The 16,870-nt window shown below is 42.8% G+C and overlaps 1 protein-coding gene across 1 annotated transcript in view; it reads right to left on the reverse strand.

The window, feature by feature from the left end:
- Window positions 1–16,870, reverse strand: part of PLXDC1 (plexin domain containing 1) — a 90,495-nt gene that overhangs the window by 10,839 nt on the left and 62,786 nt on the right. The window contains exons 10-11 of the mRNA XM_037809379.1: window positions 16,046–16,106; window positions 14,783–14,918 (exon numbers count right to left, since the gene is read on the reverse strand). Of these exons, the coding sequence (XP_037665307.1) occupies window positions 14,783–14,918; window positions 16,046–16,106 (197 nt within the window). The remainder of the gene's footprint in view (window positions 1–14,782; window positions 14,919–16,045; window positions 16,107–16,870) is intronic.

Here is a 16,870-nt window from a genome sequence, read left to right on the forward strand (position 1 = left end):
CCCAACTCCCTCCTGGCTGAGTGCTGCATCTCTTTCATTCACAGTGTACCCCGGGATAGACTGTATCCCGTGGCTGCCTCCTCAGGCTTTCTTCACACTGCATGCGAACTGCAATGGCAGAGTCAGGAGGATGTTCAAAGACACCTTGAAAGTTGGGTGTGTCTGGAAATATCATTAAATAGTTTTTCTTATGGATGTACAGTACTTGATAATTTTGCCACCTCCTACTGGGCTGGAAGGCTGAGCAATTGGCCAAGGTCTCATGCCTGCAGGTGGCAATGGGGATTTGAATCCAGCCCCAGGTGCATCCTGGGCTCTCTGCCCACAGCAGCTGCCCTTCTGGGCTCTGGGACTCTGAGGCTCAAGCAGATGGTGAACTCCCTGAGGAAAGGGCCCTCTGACCTTGGGGGTGGGGGGCACATACCATGCCCTCAGTACATGCAAGGGGTTAACTGAGGGGGTGCCAGACCAGGCGTTCCTTCCTTCTAGGTGGGGTTTCCCTTAGCTGGACAGCCACCATCACCACCACCACCCCGCCCCCAGGGCAATGCCTCTTCCTTTTGCTTTCGGTACTATCGGCACCAGCACAGGCTCCGCTTGCCTGAACCTTAACCAGCTCCTTGTAATTCTTGGGAAACTTCAGAGAAACAGAAACCACCCGAATCGGTCTCCCATGCTCACCCTTCTCTCTATTTTCCTGCCCCCACTCTGCACACACCCCCTTCTGTTTCCTTCAGCACTGAGAAGGGCAGTGGGTCGGAAGGAGAGACCACAGCTTTCAGAGCCAGACAAGACTGGGCTCCACCTCTTCCTGGCTGTGTGACTCTGGGCCTGTCCTCGACCTCTCTGAGCCTCAGTGTCTCCTCTATAAAATGGGATAAAACATACAGGGCCAACATATGGGATTGTTGGGAGGACTGAGTGAGTGTTAATGCACGCACAACTTTGGCAATCTAGCTGGATATAATAATTCCCCCCAAATGTTAGCTCTTCTATCATTTGTTCGCCCTCCTCCACGGCTTCCTCCAGCCAGATCCACCTGCTCCTGCCCTAGTTCTCCAGTTCCCTCGGCTACGTTTGGAAAGGCTGGGGCCCCATGGAAAGAACATTCCACCACTTACCCCTCATCCCTGCATAACCTGCTTTACCCCTAGGTGTCTGTTTCCTTATCTATAGTAATGGAATTGTGGCTGAATACTATTTTTTAAAATATTAACTTTTTTCTTCTTTCCTTTCCTCGTTTCCTTTCCCCTTTCAAGAAGGTATTTGGCTTCAAGCCCACAAGTCTTTCAAACCCTAGCCCTAGGGGAAGGAACTTCCAAACCCAGATGTGGTGTATTGAAAGAGCCTAAGATAAAGGAGTTTCCCCAAGATAGCCACAGAATCCCCCAAGTCGGGAGGAGGTGAAACCACCGCCTGCTTAACTCACTAGAAAATCCCCTCCCTTACTAACTTCTTGAAGCTATCACTTTCCACTTTTAAGACTGACAAAGAACTTGCTAACTCCAGGACAAGTCCTGTTTCCTTCTTTCTCCACAGCACTGGCTGAAACTGATGAAGCGTGCGCCGAAAAAAAAGCCTGAATTTCAAATGACCCAGAACAAAAAATACCCTGAACGGAATCGAAGTGAGCAGGAACAACAGGAGAAACACCCGACCCAAAAAGAAAAACACCCGACCCAAAAAGAAAGCGAGAGGTCCAGCATTACAAGTTCCGGCAACGTCACCAGCCTACTCCTCAAAATAGAGAACCGATCAGTAGCAACAGCCAACCTGGAATCCCTAATTTGGATGTTTATACAGCCAATGGCAGTAGACAACTTGCAATCCTCAATTTGATTGTTTACTAACCGATCACTATGTGTCAGCATCTCTGCTATCTCTATCCCACTTCCCTTTGTCTAATCACATAGAAACCCCTGGCCTCTCCTGCTTCAGGAGACAGATCTGAGGAATGTCCTCTTGTCTCCACGGGCTAGCCTTTGTTAAATAAACTTTTTCTCTTCTCAAAATCCCGGGGTCCCTTAATGGACTCTGGTGCTCATTGGGCAAGGACTCGCTTTTAGTCCATAACGACTTGGTGACCCAGATGGGACCAGGGTCCTAGAGACCCCTGCCCGAAGTTTCCAGGCCCCACGAGGCAATGAGCACGGGCCACTGATCCTGTGTGGCCACCTGGAGCCTTTTTCCCCAGAGGCTCAGCAATCGGGACTCGTTCTTGCCCTCTCCGGAGCCGTCAACCCCTTCAGGGCTCCAACTTTGAGGAGAGAAACAGTTCTGGAAACAGACATCTTCTGGGCGAGTAACTTTGTGAAGTTACTTTGTACGAGCTACTGCGCCTACATGACACCTGTGTGTTGTCTTGGTTTGTAGTTTGGGGGTTAAGGTTGTGGGTTCAGGTCCCCCCTCAGCCCAGCCTGGTTCCGGGTAATATGGGGCACAAGTCCAGGCATGTGGGAGTCAGTGACTAAAGTGCTCACACTGGTTTTGGCTTCCTGTTCAGTTTTCTTAGTTTGTTAATTTCTTGTGATACTTCTTGGTAAGGTGCCAAAAAGGGAAATTGTAACCATGGGAAATAGTAATAGCACCACCAGTGATGGCTGCAGCCCCCTAAAATGCATTCTCAATAATTGGGCAACATTCAGATATGAACCCATAAAAAGAAAAAAATGATATTTCTGTGCAAAACTGCCTAGCCTCAATATGTTTTAAAATCAAGAGAGAAATAGTGTTACCAGGGTCTGGAATATACTGATTGGCCAGACTGACTCCTCTCCAGGACCACATGGAATTGGAAGGAAAGTCCGGAAGGGAATGGAAAGACGGTTAGCAGAATAAGTGTCAGCAGTGATAATCAGCACGTGTGATCTTCATGTGCTGGATTCCTGCTCCTTCACTGACTGGAGAGGCCCCCGTAGAAACCACGCTCAGCTGAACCTGGGGGTGGCGCCCCTGAGTCCTCAGGTTTTCCCCTGGTTGGTACCAGACCTGGTGCATGTACATCCCATCCCATTTCATCTTCATAGCCCATCATGGGGGTGAAGCGGGGACGGCCCCTCTGGGTCATCTTTGGGGCAGCAGCCATGGGAAGTGCAAGGATTCTGCAGTCCAGACTGCTGCCCAGCCCTCCCCCTGCCCCTTCCCCTGCCCGGCCATGAGCTTGAGGTCTCTTCAAGCAGCTCCTGTGTGACAGGTGTCCAGGGCCTGCTGGGAACCGGTGTCTGTGCTGGTGCTGCTGCTGGTGCTGGGTGAATGGGAGAGGCCTCCAGAAACTATTTCATCATTTGTAAAATGGGGACAACAATAGCCCCTTTCCAGGACTATGAGGTCCCAGCACTTCCCAAACTGAGTTTTGCATGGCTAGTTCCACAAAATGGTTATGGGGGAAATGGGCTCAGCTGCCTGCTAGGTGCTTCCCTTTGAGTCATCACCATATGCATCAGCACATTTAAGGCTCTGAGAAGTCCTGCAGTAAAGGAACCTGTTAACTTTTGTGTATTTGGCATTTGCAGGCTAGTTTGGACATGGAACTCCCTTTGACAGAGCACCCGACAACATCCTGTATAATTATTGCTTCACAAACCCATTTTTGGAAACACCAAGACAGCATATATAAGCTACCCCATGGAGGGCCTGGTACACAGGAGGTGCTCAGTAACTGAGCCTCTTCTCCACTTGGCATCCTGAAGGAGGCTCAGGGGCAGGGCATTCCCTGGATGGCACAAATCAGCTTGTGGAGCTGACAGTAACTGGAACACTTAAGTTTTAACAGTTATGGCAACAAAAGTCAAAGTGAATTTAATTTAAAAGACTGCAAGGAATGATTTCCCCCATGTTCTGCTAAAACGGGCTCATAAATATTGCAGTATGGTGTCCTGGGTGCTGGCCACATCTCCCAGTTGGGCAAAAACTCTGTAAAGCACCATCTAATAGCAAAGGGTCACATTCCTGTTCTCGTTAGCAGGATGCACCACTTGACAGATTTTCTTGCCCAGTCACTGGCTGGGGGGTGGCAGTGGATTTCACAAACCTGTGTTCTGGAAGAGGCCAAGGGGTGAGAGTGGGGGTTCTGCAAGCCCAGCTCCATCCTCAGCCTCCCAGTCACAGTGCACAGTCATAGAGCCTCAGTTTCCTCCTTTGCAAAATGGGGACCATGGTCTCCAGTACTGTGTGAGAATTGAGGTAGGGACTGCAACTTTCATCCCTGTATCCCCAGCACCCAACACAGGTGATAGTCAGAACTGGGTTTTGAAGGATGAATAGGAATTTCTTATACACTCAGAGGACAAGGGCATTCTAGGCAGATAATACTCCATGTCCAAAGGTGGCCTGAAAGACTCTGATGTGTGACATGAACCATAATATCAGGTCATGTGTGAGTGACAGAAAACCCTTCCCGCTTGGGCGGGGTCGGGCAGCTTTGGGATCTGCTTCCTGTGCCAGAAGAGATACCAGGAAGGGAAACACAGTATGTGCAGAAGACAAAGGGCCATCCCCATCCCAACCCCACGCTGGAGAACTGGTTCACTTCATCCTGACAGCCAGAAGCAGCAGTAAATGAGGGAGATAGAATGTGGTATTTTAATTATATACTCTTACCACCTAATTATAATTTTAATTGATATGTGAGAAAAAAATAGAGAAATAGCCTGAGAATGGTTCTATAAAAAAATACTATATCACAATTAGACTTGTATTATAAAAGAGAAGAAAAATGGGATGCAATCCCAAATGTGCAATCTTATGTGTCTTTGTATCAGAATAAGAACTTGCAAAAAAGGGTGCAAAATTATGGTTCCAAATAGTGAATTTTATATTTCTGTGTTTCTGTGTTTTGTATTTAACTTTCTACTGTGTCTGTCTTTTGTTTGATGTATATTTTCCTACCTTTGAATAGTAAAACTAAATTAACAAAGATTCTTAGGAGAACTCTATCCAAATTACTTGAAGATAACAAGCGCTTATGTATACACGTGTATATGTATATACATGTATGTATGTATACATATGTGTATGTATGTGTATATATGCATTGTGTGTATATATACACACACATATATTAAACCATGTATGATATTAAACCATAACATATACTTATATTTAAACCATATATAATACATGGTTTTTTCTTTCAAAGAACAATGTACCCCTGGAGTCCCAGAAATTGGGGTAGCCGAGCTTCTGATGCATTTTGAAATTCTCCTGTCCTTCTCCCTCTGTGTCCTGGCCTAAATCCCCTCTTATAATGATAAGATTTACCAAGTCCTACTAAAGACTCGGTGGGTCTTGCAAAGAATTCAATCTGATCACTCAGACTTGTGAGCCTGGATACTCAGACCTAAATGAATTACTTTGGACAAATCTGCTTATGTGAAACATGTTTTCATAGCTTCATTTATATGGTTTCACTATATTATTTATAAAGAACAAGGAATATTAATAAAAATAAATAAATACAACTTCAAGCCAATGATAACATTAACGTACTTTGTTTGGTTTCCATGTTACTTCTAATTACACCTAGATACCCACAATAATGGAATTGGTGCTTTTAAAGCTTAACTTTTAAACCAGACAACTCTTATTAAAAATAAAAAAAAAAAAAATAGAAAAACACTGGCCTCTTTTGTAAGCCTGCAATTAAATCATGGCTTGGCCCTAATAGCAAGCCCTCCCTACTTCTCACTTCTAAGTCTTTTCTTAGCTTTAATTAAATAAGGAACCAATATTGTTTCTCAATAACCCATTTTCCTGTTTAACATAACATTCAAACCTGACAACTTTTGACATTTTGCTTCCTCAAGGTCAAACCCTAAAGAATATCTTTTTATTTCAAACTGTTACAAAAGACTTGTTCTTTCACCTTGTAAAAGATGAATTGCTAAAAATAGTTAAATTCATTTGATATATTCTGAATTGCATGGAAAGGGTTTAGAAAATACTACAAAAATTAAAAGGAATTTTCCAACCTTCTGTTAGTTAAATTTGTATGGGTGAAATGTTCATATAAATATTCAAAGATTATAAAAAACTCCTAGAGATTTAACAGTGTTCTCACTGTCCATGACATATCTTATTATTAATCTATATGATATCAAACAAAGTATTGTGTTGTTAGTCATAACATGATTTTAGTTATTTTAAAGATGTTATATGTCACACAGACAACCAGAGTTCCTTGTCAGTTACATTGTTTTGCTCTGATGCTTCTCTAAAACAGAAGCATCAGTTACAGGTCAAAGCTTCATCTTCAACAAAAAGGTGCATTAAAAAAGAAGGAAGAAATAACTGAAACTGTTGAACTGCAACCCAGTATCCTTGATTCTTGAAAATGATTGCATAATACGTGGCTTGCACAGTGTGACTGTGTGACTGTGAAAACCTTGTGGTTCACACTCCCTTTATCCAGTGTATGGACAGATGAGTAGAAAAATGGGGACAAAAAGTAAATGGGGGCGGGGAGGAGGAAGAGTATGGGATGTTTTTGGTGTTCTTTTTTACTTTTATTTTTATTTTTATTCTTGTTTTTATTTTTATCTTTTGGAGTAATGAAAATGTTTGGAAGATTGATTGTGGTGATGAATGCACAGCTATATGGTGATACTGTGAACAACTGATTGTGCACTTCGGATGATTGTATGGTATGTGAATATATCCCAATAAAACTGCATTGAAAAAAAGAGAAGCAAGGCAAGTCTATAAATTATAGTCTACCTGGTAAAAAATGTAAAAGTGAAACAGAACAAAACTTCTGCTATGGTCTATAGTTGATGACCTCAATATAAATTAACGTCAAGAGTTTTTATTTCTAGAATGTGAAAAATCCTCATAAGAGAATTAGGCCTAGACTGTAAACTCTTGCAGCAGTCACATTTACTCCTTGATTTTCATTGCTATTTCTAAATTTTGAGGTGCTTTGCTCTTTACATGTAATCTAGTAGCTCCCTGGAATTCTGGGTGTTTTTGTGACACCTGAGACTCAAAATTAAACATCTCCAGCTCTGGAAGTACTAAAGGAACTACATTAATTCTAAAAGACAACTCCATACAACAACTGTTGAAGAAATTTAAGAAGAGTTCAGATTTCAATTAGAAATATAAATGAGACTGATCTGATTAAGGTGGATTAAAATACAAGGTAAACAGTAATATTATCTGTGTTTTAAGACTTTAATTTCTATGTGAGACCCAGGAGGAGAGAAGTATTTTATCCAAAATCTGAATTTTCTGTGACACACTATCTGATTTAACCTCTCTAATTAGTTTATTTGAACAACCTAACTCCACTTTATTTGACATAGAACCTGAAATAAAGAATGAGTTCACAGATTCTAAATGCATTTCAGAGTGTTTTAGGCATAAATTTTTTTTAAAAAAATTGTGAAGTCCCTTGAAGAACTAGAGAAGAAAAACATTTTACAGTTACAGAAGAACTGTAAACTTCCCCACCTGGAAAATCCCTGCTATTCTTTCAAGCTTACTGAAACTATAATCAAAAACCTTACAAGGTCTACTAAGAGACGTGTGTAGATTGTTTCATCCCCAAACACCAGGATATACATTCTTCCAAGTGCTAATGGAACATTCTCCAGGATAGATCATATGCTGGGGCAAAAAGAAAGTCTTAATAATTTTAAAAATATTGAAATTATTCAAAGTACTTTCTCTGCTCATGATGGAATGAAGCTTGAAATCAATAACCACCAAGAACCAGAACTTTCACAAATATATGGAGGTTAAACAACACAGCCTTAAACAATCAGTGGATCAAAGAAGAAATTGCAAGAGAAATCAATAAATATTCGGACATGAATGAAAATGAGAATACAACATATCAAAACCTATGGGATGCAACGTGGAATATGACTGCCGGGGAGGAATGTAGACCTGGCATCGTGGGACGGAGAACATCTTCGTGACCAAAAGAGGGATGTGAAAGGAAATGAAATAAGCTTCAGTGGCAGAGAGATTCCAAAAGGAGCCGAGAGGTCACTCTGGTGGGCACTCTTATGCACAATTTAGACAACCCTTTTTAGGTTCTAAAGAATTGGGGTAGCTGGTGGTGGATACCTGAAACTATCAAACTACAACCCAGAACCCATGAATCTCGAAGACAATTGTATAAAAATGTAGCTTATGAGGGGTGACAATGGGATTGGGAAAGCCATAAGGACCACACTCCCCTTTGTCTAGTTTATGGATGGATGAGTAGAAAAATAGGGGAAGGAAACAAACAAACAAACAGACAAAGGTACCCAGTGTTCTTTTTTACTTCAGTTGCTCTTTTTCACTTTAATTATTATTCTTGTTATTTTTCGGTGTGTGCTAATGAAGGTGTCAGGGATTGATTTAGGTGATGAATGTACAACTATGTAGTGGTACTGTGAACAATCGAATGTATAATTTGTTTTGTATGACTGCGTGGTATGTGAATATATCTCAATAAAATGAAGAAAAAAAAAAAACAAAACCTATGGGATGCAGCGAAGACATTATTGAGAGGGAAATTTATAGCTCTAAATGCCTACATTAAAAAGGAACAAAGAGCTAAAACCAAAGACCTAGCTGAACAACTGAAGAAACTAGAGAAAGAATAGCAAACCAACCCTAAAGCAAGTAGAAGAAAAGAAATAACAAAGATTAAAGCAGAAATAAATGAATTGGAGAAAAACAAAACAAAACAAAACAAAACAAAACAAAACAAAAAAACAATAGAGAATCAATAAAACCAAAAGCTGGTTCTTTGAGAAGATCAACAAGATTGACAAACCATTAGCTGGACTGACAAAATCAAAAAGAGAGAAGATGAAAATAAGTAAAATCAGAAATAAGAGGGGACTCATTACCATGGACCCCAAAGAAATAAAAAAAATCATAAGCGAATACTATGAACAACTATATGCCAACAAACTAGACAACTTAGATGAAATGGACAATTTCCTAGAAACACACAAACAACCTATACTGACTCGAGAAGAAATAGAAGACCTCAACAAATCAATCACAAGTAAAGAGATTCAATCAGTCATCAAAACCTCTCTACAAAGAAAAGCCCAGGGCCAGATGGCTTCACAGGGGAATTTTACCAAACATTCCAAGAAGAACTAATGCCATTCCTGCTCAAATTCTTCAAAAAATTTGAAGAAAAGAGAACACTACTAACTCATTCTATGAAGCAAACATCACTCTTTTTTTTTTATTGAGATATATTCACATACCACGCAGTCATACAAAACAAATCAAACTTTCGATTGTTCACAGTACCATTACATAGTTGTACATTCATCACCTAAATCAATCCCTGACACCTTCATTAGCACACACAAAAAAATAACAAGAATAATAATTAGAGTGAAAAAGAGCAATTGAAGTAAAAAAGAACCCTGGGTACCTTTGTCTGTTTGTTTCCTTCCCCTATTTTTCTACTCATCCATCCATAAACTAGACAAAGTGGAGTGTGGTCCTTATGGCTTTCCCAATCCCATTGTCACCCCTCATAAGCCACATTTTTATACAACTGTCTTCAAGATTCATGGGTTCTGGGTTGTATTTTGATAGTTTCAGGTATCCACCACCAGCTACCCCAATTCTTTAGAACCTAAAAATGGTTGTCTAAAGTGTGCGTAAGAGTGCCCACCAGAGTGACCTCTCGGCTCCTTTTGGATTCTCTCTGCTACTGAAGCTTATTTCATTTCCTTTCACTTCCCCCTTTTGGTCAAGAAGACAAACATCACTCTTATATCAAACCCTGATAAAGATACTACAAGAAAGGAAAACTACAGACCAATCTCTCTAATAAATATAGATGCAAAAATTCCAACAAAATACTTGCAAATAGAATCCAACAGCACATTAAAAGAATCACACACCACGACCAAGTGGGGTTTACTCCTGGCACGCAAGGCTGGTTCATCACAAGAAAATCAATCAATGTAATACAATACATTAACAAATTGAAAGGGAAAAATCACATGATCATCTCGATTGATAAGGAAAAGGCATTTGACAAAATTCAGCATTCTTTCTTGATAAAAACACTTTAAAAGGTAGGAATTGAAGGAAACTTCCTCAATATGATAAAGGACATATATGAAAAACCCACAGCCAGCATCGTACTCAATGGTGAGAGACTGAAAGCCTTCCCCCTAATATTGGGAATGAGACAAGGATGCCCAGTTTCACCACTGTTATTCAACTTTGTGCTAGAAGTTCTAGCTAGAGCAATTAGGCAAGAAAAAGAAACAAAATCAGAAAGGAAGAAATAAAACTCTCATTATTTGCAGATGACATGATCCTGTATTTGGAAAATCCTGAGAAATCGATGACAAAACTACTTGATCTAATAAATTCAGCAAAGTGGTGGGATAAAAGATTAACACATAAAAATCAGTAGTGTTTCTATACACTAGTAATGACCTAACTGAGGAGGCAATTAAGAAAAAAATTCCATTCACAATAGCAAACTGAAAGAATCAAGTATCTAGGAATAAACGTAACCAAGGATGCAAAGGACTTGTACACAGAAAACTAGAAAACACTGCTAAAAGAAATTAAAGAAGACCTAAGTAGGTGGAAAGATATTCTGTATTCATAGATAGGAAGGTTAAAATGTCATTAAGATGTCAATTCTACCCAAACTGATCTACAGTTTCAATGCAATACCAACCAAAATTCCAACAACCTACTTTGCAGACTTGGAAAAGTTAGTTATTAAATTTGTTTGGAAGGGAAAATTGCCTCAAATAGCCAAAAGAATCATAAAAAAGAAGAATGAAGTGGGAGGACTTACACTTCCTGACTTTAAAGCTTATTATAAAGTCACAGTGGTCAAAACAGTATGATATTGCCACAAAGATAGACATATTGATCAATTGAATCAAATTGAGGGTTCAGAAATAGACCCACAGATTTATGGTCACTTGATTTTTGACAAGTCTCCCAAATCCAATGAACTGGGACAGAATAGTCTTTTCAGTAAATGGGGCAGAGAGAACTGGATATCCATATCCAAAGGAATGAAAGAGGACCCCTACCTCACACCCTATACAAAAATCAACTCCAAGTGGATAAAAGACCTAAATATAAGAGCCAATAACATAAAACTCCTAGAAGAAAATATAGGGAAACATCTTCAAGACCTAGTGATAGGAGATAACTTCTTAGATCTCACACCCAAAGCACAAGCAATGAAAGAAAAGAATAGATAAATGGGAACTCCTCAAGACTGCTTCAAAAGACTTTGTCAAAAAGGTGAAGAGGCAGCCAACTCAACGGAAGAGAACAGTTGGTAACCATATATCTGATAAGGGTTGGATATCCAGAATATATAAGGAAATCGTACAACTCAACAATAAAAGGACAAACAACACAATTATAAAATGGGCAAAAGATATGAATAGACATTTTTCCAAAGAGGAAATACAAATGACTAAAAAGCACATGAAAAGATGTTCATATGCATTAGCGCTTAGGGAAATGCAAATCAAAACCACAATGAAATATCATCTCCTGCCTATAAGAATGGTCACCATTAAACAAACAGGAAACTAAAAATGTTGGAGAGGATGTGGAGAAATAGGAACACTTATTCACTGTTGGTGGGAATGTAAAATGGTACAGCTGTTGTGGAAGACAGTTCGGAGGTTCCTCAGAAAACTAAATATTGAGTTGCCATATGACTCAGCAATTTCACTACTCGGTACATATCCAGAAGCTCTGAAATCAGGGACACAAACAGACATTTGCACACCGATGTTCATAGTGGCATCATTCACAATTGCCAAAAGATGGAAACAACCCAAAAGCCCATCAACAGATGAGTGGATAAACAAAATGTGGTATATACATATGGTGGAATATTATGCAGCTGTAAGAAGGAATGAGGTCCTGAAGCATGTGACAACATGGATGAAACTTGAGGTCATAATACTGACCGAAATAAGCCAGACACAAAAGGACAAATATTATATGATGTCACTAATATGAACTAAGTAGAACATGTAAACTCAAAGTCTTAAAATATAGAATACAGGGTACCCAGAGATAGATAGAAGCTAGAGAAAGGAGAGTGGTTACCTAATATGTACAGAATTGTTAACAAGGTTGAATTTAAATGTTTGGGAATGGATAGAGGGGATGGTGGCTTGTTATTGGGATTATAAGTAATAGCTCCGCATTATAGGTGAATTTGATTGAAAGTGGTTGTTTGAAGTCATGTGTGTCACTGATTAACACTATAAATATAAATAAGTTCTTGCATGAACTACTACAAATGTAAAAAAAAATAATAGAGGGGTATATGGGAAAACACACTGCTATTGCAAACTATTTGGATTATAGTTAACAGTAATATTTTAATATTCGTTCATCAGTAGTAACACATTTTCTACACCAATACTATGGGTCAACAATGGGAGGGGATAAGGGGTATGGAAAGATTTGGGTTTTGTTTTTCATTCTTATTTCTGTTCTGGTGTAATGAAAATGTTCTAAAATTGATTGTGGTGATGAATACACAACTATGTGAGCCAGTGATTGTATATTTTGGATGGTTTGTGTGCTGTGAGAATATATCTCAATAAAATTGAAAAAAAAAAGTAAAAAAAAAAAAACCTTACAAGATCTAAATTTAAGACCTATTTTTTAAAAAATTTTAAAATTATGAGCAAATTATCCTCATTTAAACGTATAACAGAATAAACTCTAAAATACATGAACCTTGCCTCATAAAAGGAAATATGCTAATAAGCCAAATTCTCAATCTTGAAGCTTGCACTTATAAAACCTTTTATCTGTAATGTCAAAACTAAGCTTAATTATAATCAATGCCTAAGAGTCACCCCAGAAAATCTCCTTGTTACTCAATGCCCCCCACCCCTGCCAAACTGCAAATAAACTCATTACCTTTGCCTCTATGTGGGACATGACTCCCCGAGATGAGCCTCCCTGGCACCATAAGATCTGCAGTGCTTTGGGAGAGGATCTTGACCAAAAGGGGGAAATGTTTAAAATAAAATAAAATAATAGAATAGAATAGAATAAGATAAAATAAAATAAAATAAAATAAAACGTTTCAGTGGCTAAGAGATTTCATACAGAGTTGGGAGGTCATTCTAGAGGTTACTCTCATGCAGGTGTCCGCCAGATAAGTTATAATTTTCAATTTGCTTATTAAGTTATTTTTCAAAAACGTAAAGCCTCCAGATTATTCCTCTACCAGTTAAGCACTGAAACTCAGGGAAACCGGTGCCCCACAGCAGTGCCCTAATACAGCAGAAGTAGCTCGAGCAGTCATCGCCCATTTTCCCTCAAGCTTGAGGAAAGGAACATCAAAAGGGGGGGAACCAAAATCGCCAACTCACTAACATAGCCCCTCCCTTACTAACCTCTTAAAGCTATCACTTTCCTCTTTTTGGACTGATGAAGAATTTGCTCCAGGAAAAGTCCTGTTTCCTTCTTTCTCCACAGCACTGGCTGAAACTGATGAAGTGTGTGCCAAAAAAAGAAGCCTGAAACTCAAGCGACCCAGAGCAAAAAATACCCTGAATGGAATCAAAGTGAGCAGGAACAACAGGAGAAACACCCGACCCCCCCAAAAAAGTTAGAGGTCCCAGCATTACAAGTACCGGCAACGTCACCAGCCCACGCCTCAAAATAGGGAACTGATCAGTAGTGACAGCCAACCTGGAATCCCTAATTTGGATGCTTATACAGCCAACAGCAGTAGACAACTTGCAACCCTCAATTTGATTGTTTACTAGCCGATCACTGTGTGCCAGCATCTCTGCTATCTCTATCCCTTTGTCTAATCGCATAAAAACCCCTGACCTCTCCTGCTTCAGGAGACAGATCTGAGGAATGTCCTCCTGTCTCCACGGGGCTAGCTTTGCTAAATAAACGTTTTCTCTTCTCAAAATCCCAGAGTCCCTTAATCAACTCTGGTGCTCAGTGGGCAAGGACTCACTTTTAGTCTGCAGTGAGGGAAGAGGGGAGAGATTTGAGGGTCCTAGAGTGGAGGGGGCTGTGTGGGGCCTCCAGGTGGGCGGACCTCTGCCTCAGCCATGACTCCCAGGCTGTGAGGTGGCAGAGAAGCCCCTAGGGACGGCCGGGCCTGAAGAGGTGGGGGCGGATCAGCCCCAACCCGAGATGGAGGGCACAGCGGCCCCAGACTGACCTCTGACCCCGTAAGGTCACACGAGCAGGGAGCCGAGTCCCAGAATGGTTGAGATGGAATTCCCCAGCACTCCAGCCCAGTGCGGGCTGAGTCAGAAATGAAGGTATGGAAAATCCAGGCCATCTTTCTCTCACATCTGAGAGAGTGGCCTGAGTTCACACCTGCCCAGGGATGATCAGGCCTCACAAGGTTTGGTGAGGGTTGTTATGAAGAGCAAATGAGGTGAATTATATAAAATACCTGGCTCTGGGCTGGGACATTGGTTTTCCACCACCACCACCCCCGCCCCTGCAGTTATTTGTGCTCGCAGGTGAATTCCGTCCCATGGCCCTGAGGCAGGCAGCCCAGTGGGTACAGCCTGGGCGTGTGGCCACTCGTTCTAAACCCGGCTCTGCTTCTCACCAGCCGGGAGGGCTGGGCCAAGGGACCCTAGCTCTCTGTGCCTCAGGACCTTCATCTGCAAAAGGACGGGGAAATTCCTATCCACTGAGAAAACACCTCCTTTTCCCTGAGACAATCCCTGTCAGGGATGGTTCCAGACCAGCAGCTCTCCCACAAGGTGTCATCTTTGCCCCCCCCCCCGCCCCCCTCCAGCTGCTCGGGCCTTACCTTCCGTGGTGAGACCGTCGATGACAAGGGAGGAGGAGGTGGTGGTGAGGTCTCCGCCAAAGGGGCTGAGGGAGCCCTCGGGGGAGGATGAGGAGTGCTCCCCGTCCTGGAAGTCCTCGCACGTCCTGCCCTCGGCCTACAAGAGAGACCCCAGGCTGTGCCACAGACTCCCAACCCGGGGGACAGCTGGACACTTGCATTTCTCAGCTGCCAGAAAATTTAAGATGCCAGAGGTAATCCAACCAAAGCCAAGCACTGAATGCATGTAAGTCTTCCACTTTATCCTGAAAGTGTCATATCTTATGGGCAATTTATCTGTCAACTGCGCCAGGTCCTTCCTAAGGAAGGCGCTGAGAGGCCAATCTTAAACAAATAGAGCGTATCTGAACATACACTGATGCTCACAGTAAGCATCAGAAAAGGGCAAAGGCAGCTCACCCAGCCTTACGTATAAAACAGACTGCGGCCAGTGCACAGCAGTGGGGTTTGGCACCATCCAGCTGGACGCAGGCCAGGTCACTAAGCCTCAGTTTCCTCCTCTGATGGGGGGCTGGCTCCCAAAACTGGGAGCCATGTTAGGATTAAATAAGAGCAAGTGCAGGGCAGCATGCAGTGAAGGGCTTGGCACATGCAATGTGCCTGACAAATGTCAAAATGAGAAAAGAAGGGATGGAGAAAGGAAGGGAAGAAGAAAGGTGTGTGGATGAATGGGTCTGTCTGTGTTAGTAACAGGCATGAGAATAGATGGGTGCTCCCTGCCCAGAATCAAAGTGTGAGTGTTCTGGAAAAATTCCAGCTGTGAGAAGAAACCTGTATGGGACTCTAAATGGGAAGTGTTTGGAGCAACCCTCCTCACTCCCAGAGTGCCTGCCTCCCTCAAAAGCCAGGGGGCTGGAGCCGCAGGCAGGTGCTTCGTTGACATCATCCAGGCCCCGGTCTCTCCAGAAGATCCCACTGTGGCAGAGAACACACCAATGTACCCTTGGCACAGACCAAGAGAGCTCCCAGAGAGCTGCCCGCTCAAGCCCAAGTCACCAGAAGTGCCTGTCTCGGGGACTCACAGAACCCTCCAAACCTCCCCAAGTCTGGTCCAGCTGGCTTCAGAGCAGTCTGGGAAACAAGTTCCAGGTAGAGGGAGAATTTCACCAAGAGCCAAAGATGCCTTGAGAGAGCTACCAGGGGTGGGGTGGGGGGACTGCTGACAGCCTTACTGCCCCCCACAACCTGGCACATGGGCCACAGTAGGTCACTTCCACCTCTCACCTCCTGGCCACAGCCATAGGTCAGCCATTCCTGGCGATAGCGGTCAAAGCCACTGGAGCATCTGCAGGGGGAGCAAAAGGTCAGAGATATGATGGGATCTGGCACAGAAGCCCTCCCCCATCATTTCACTTGACTCAGATACACGGCGAGGAAACAGCCTTCTGATGAGGGGGGAGAGGGGGTGCTAACCTCCCAGGGCCGGGATGGTCAAGCATCCTGAGGCCACTGGTCATGTGCGCTCGGTGCCCAATAGCTGTGGGACCAGGAGTCAGACCCTCCTGCTCCCTCTACTTCCCCAGGAGGAGGGGAAGGTGTTTGTGGCATCCCAGCCCCCTCTGTCCTGGCTACCCAGGGTCAGGGCCACACCTGCCCAGATGCATGGAGGCAGCAGTGGTTGCCGTAAGGACCTCTTGACTCTATGCTGCTATGAAACTGCTGGGGATCCCAAAGAGTTCACACACTTGTTCTCAACTGGACAAAGATCTGCTCATTCAGAGAACCTCCCTCAGTGTTGAGAGGTCTAAGCTTGGGGGACAGGGTATTGGCAGAGGAGAGGCTGGGCCTCAGGTGGGCACCACCACCTCGCTGTGTGATCATCGACGGGCAGAAATAAGGCTCCCGCCAGAGGCTGGGATGGATTAAGAACTGGCTGACAAGGGTCCCCAGCGAGGACACTGCCCAGCCCAGCTGGGCTGGAAGGTAGCAAACACTTCCCTCTGGAAAGGGTGGGGCACGAGGATGAACCGGAGGATGTTCTCCGTGGCATCAGGTTCTAGTTTCTGTTCTTTACTCTCCTAGGCCAAGGGAATCCGCCAAGCCCTGCTT

This window comes from Choloepus didactylus, chromosome 18 (assembly GCF_015220235.1).
Source record: "Choloepus didactylus isolate mChoDid1 chromosome 18, mChoDid1.pri, whole genome shotgun sequence".
NCBI classification, from domain to species: Eukaryota; Metazoa; Chordata; class Mammalia; order Pilosa; family Megalonychidae; genus Choloepus; species Choloepus didactylus.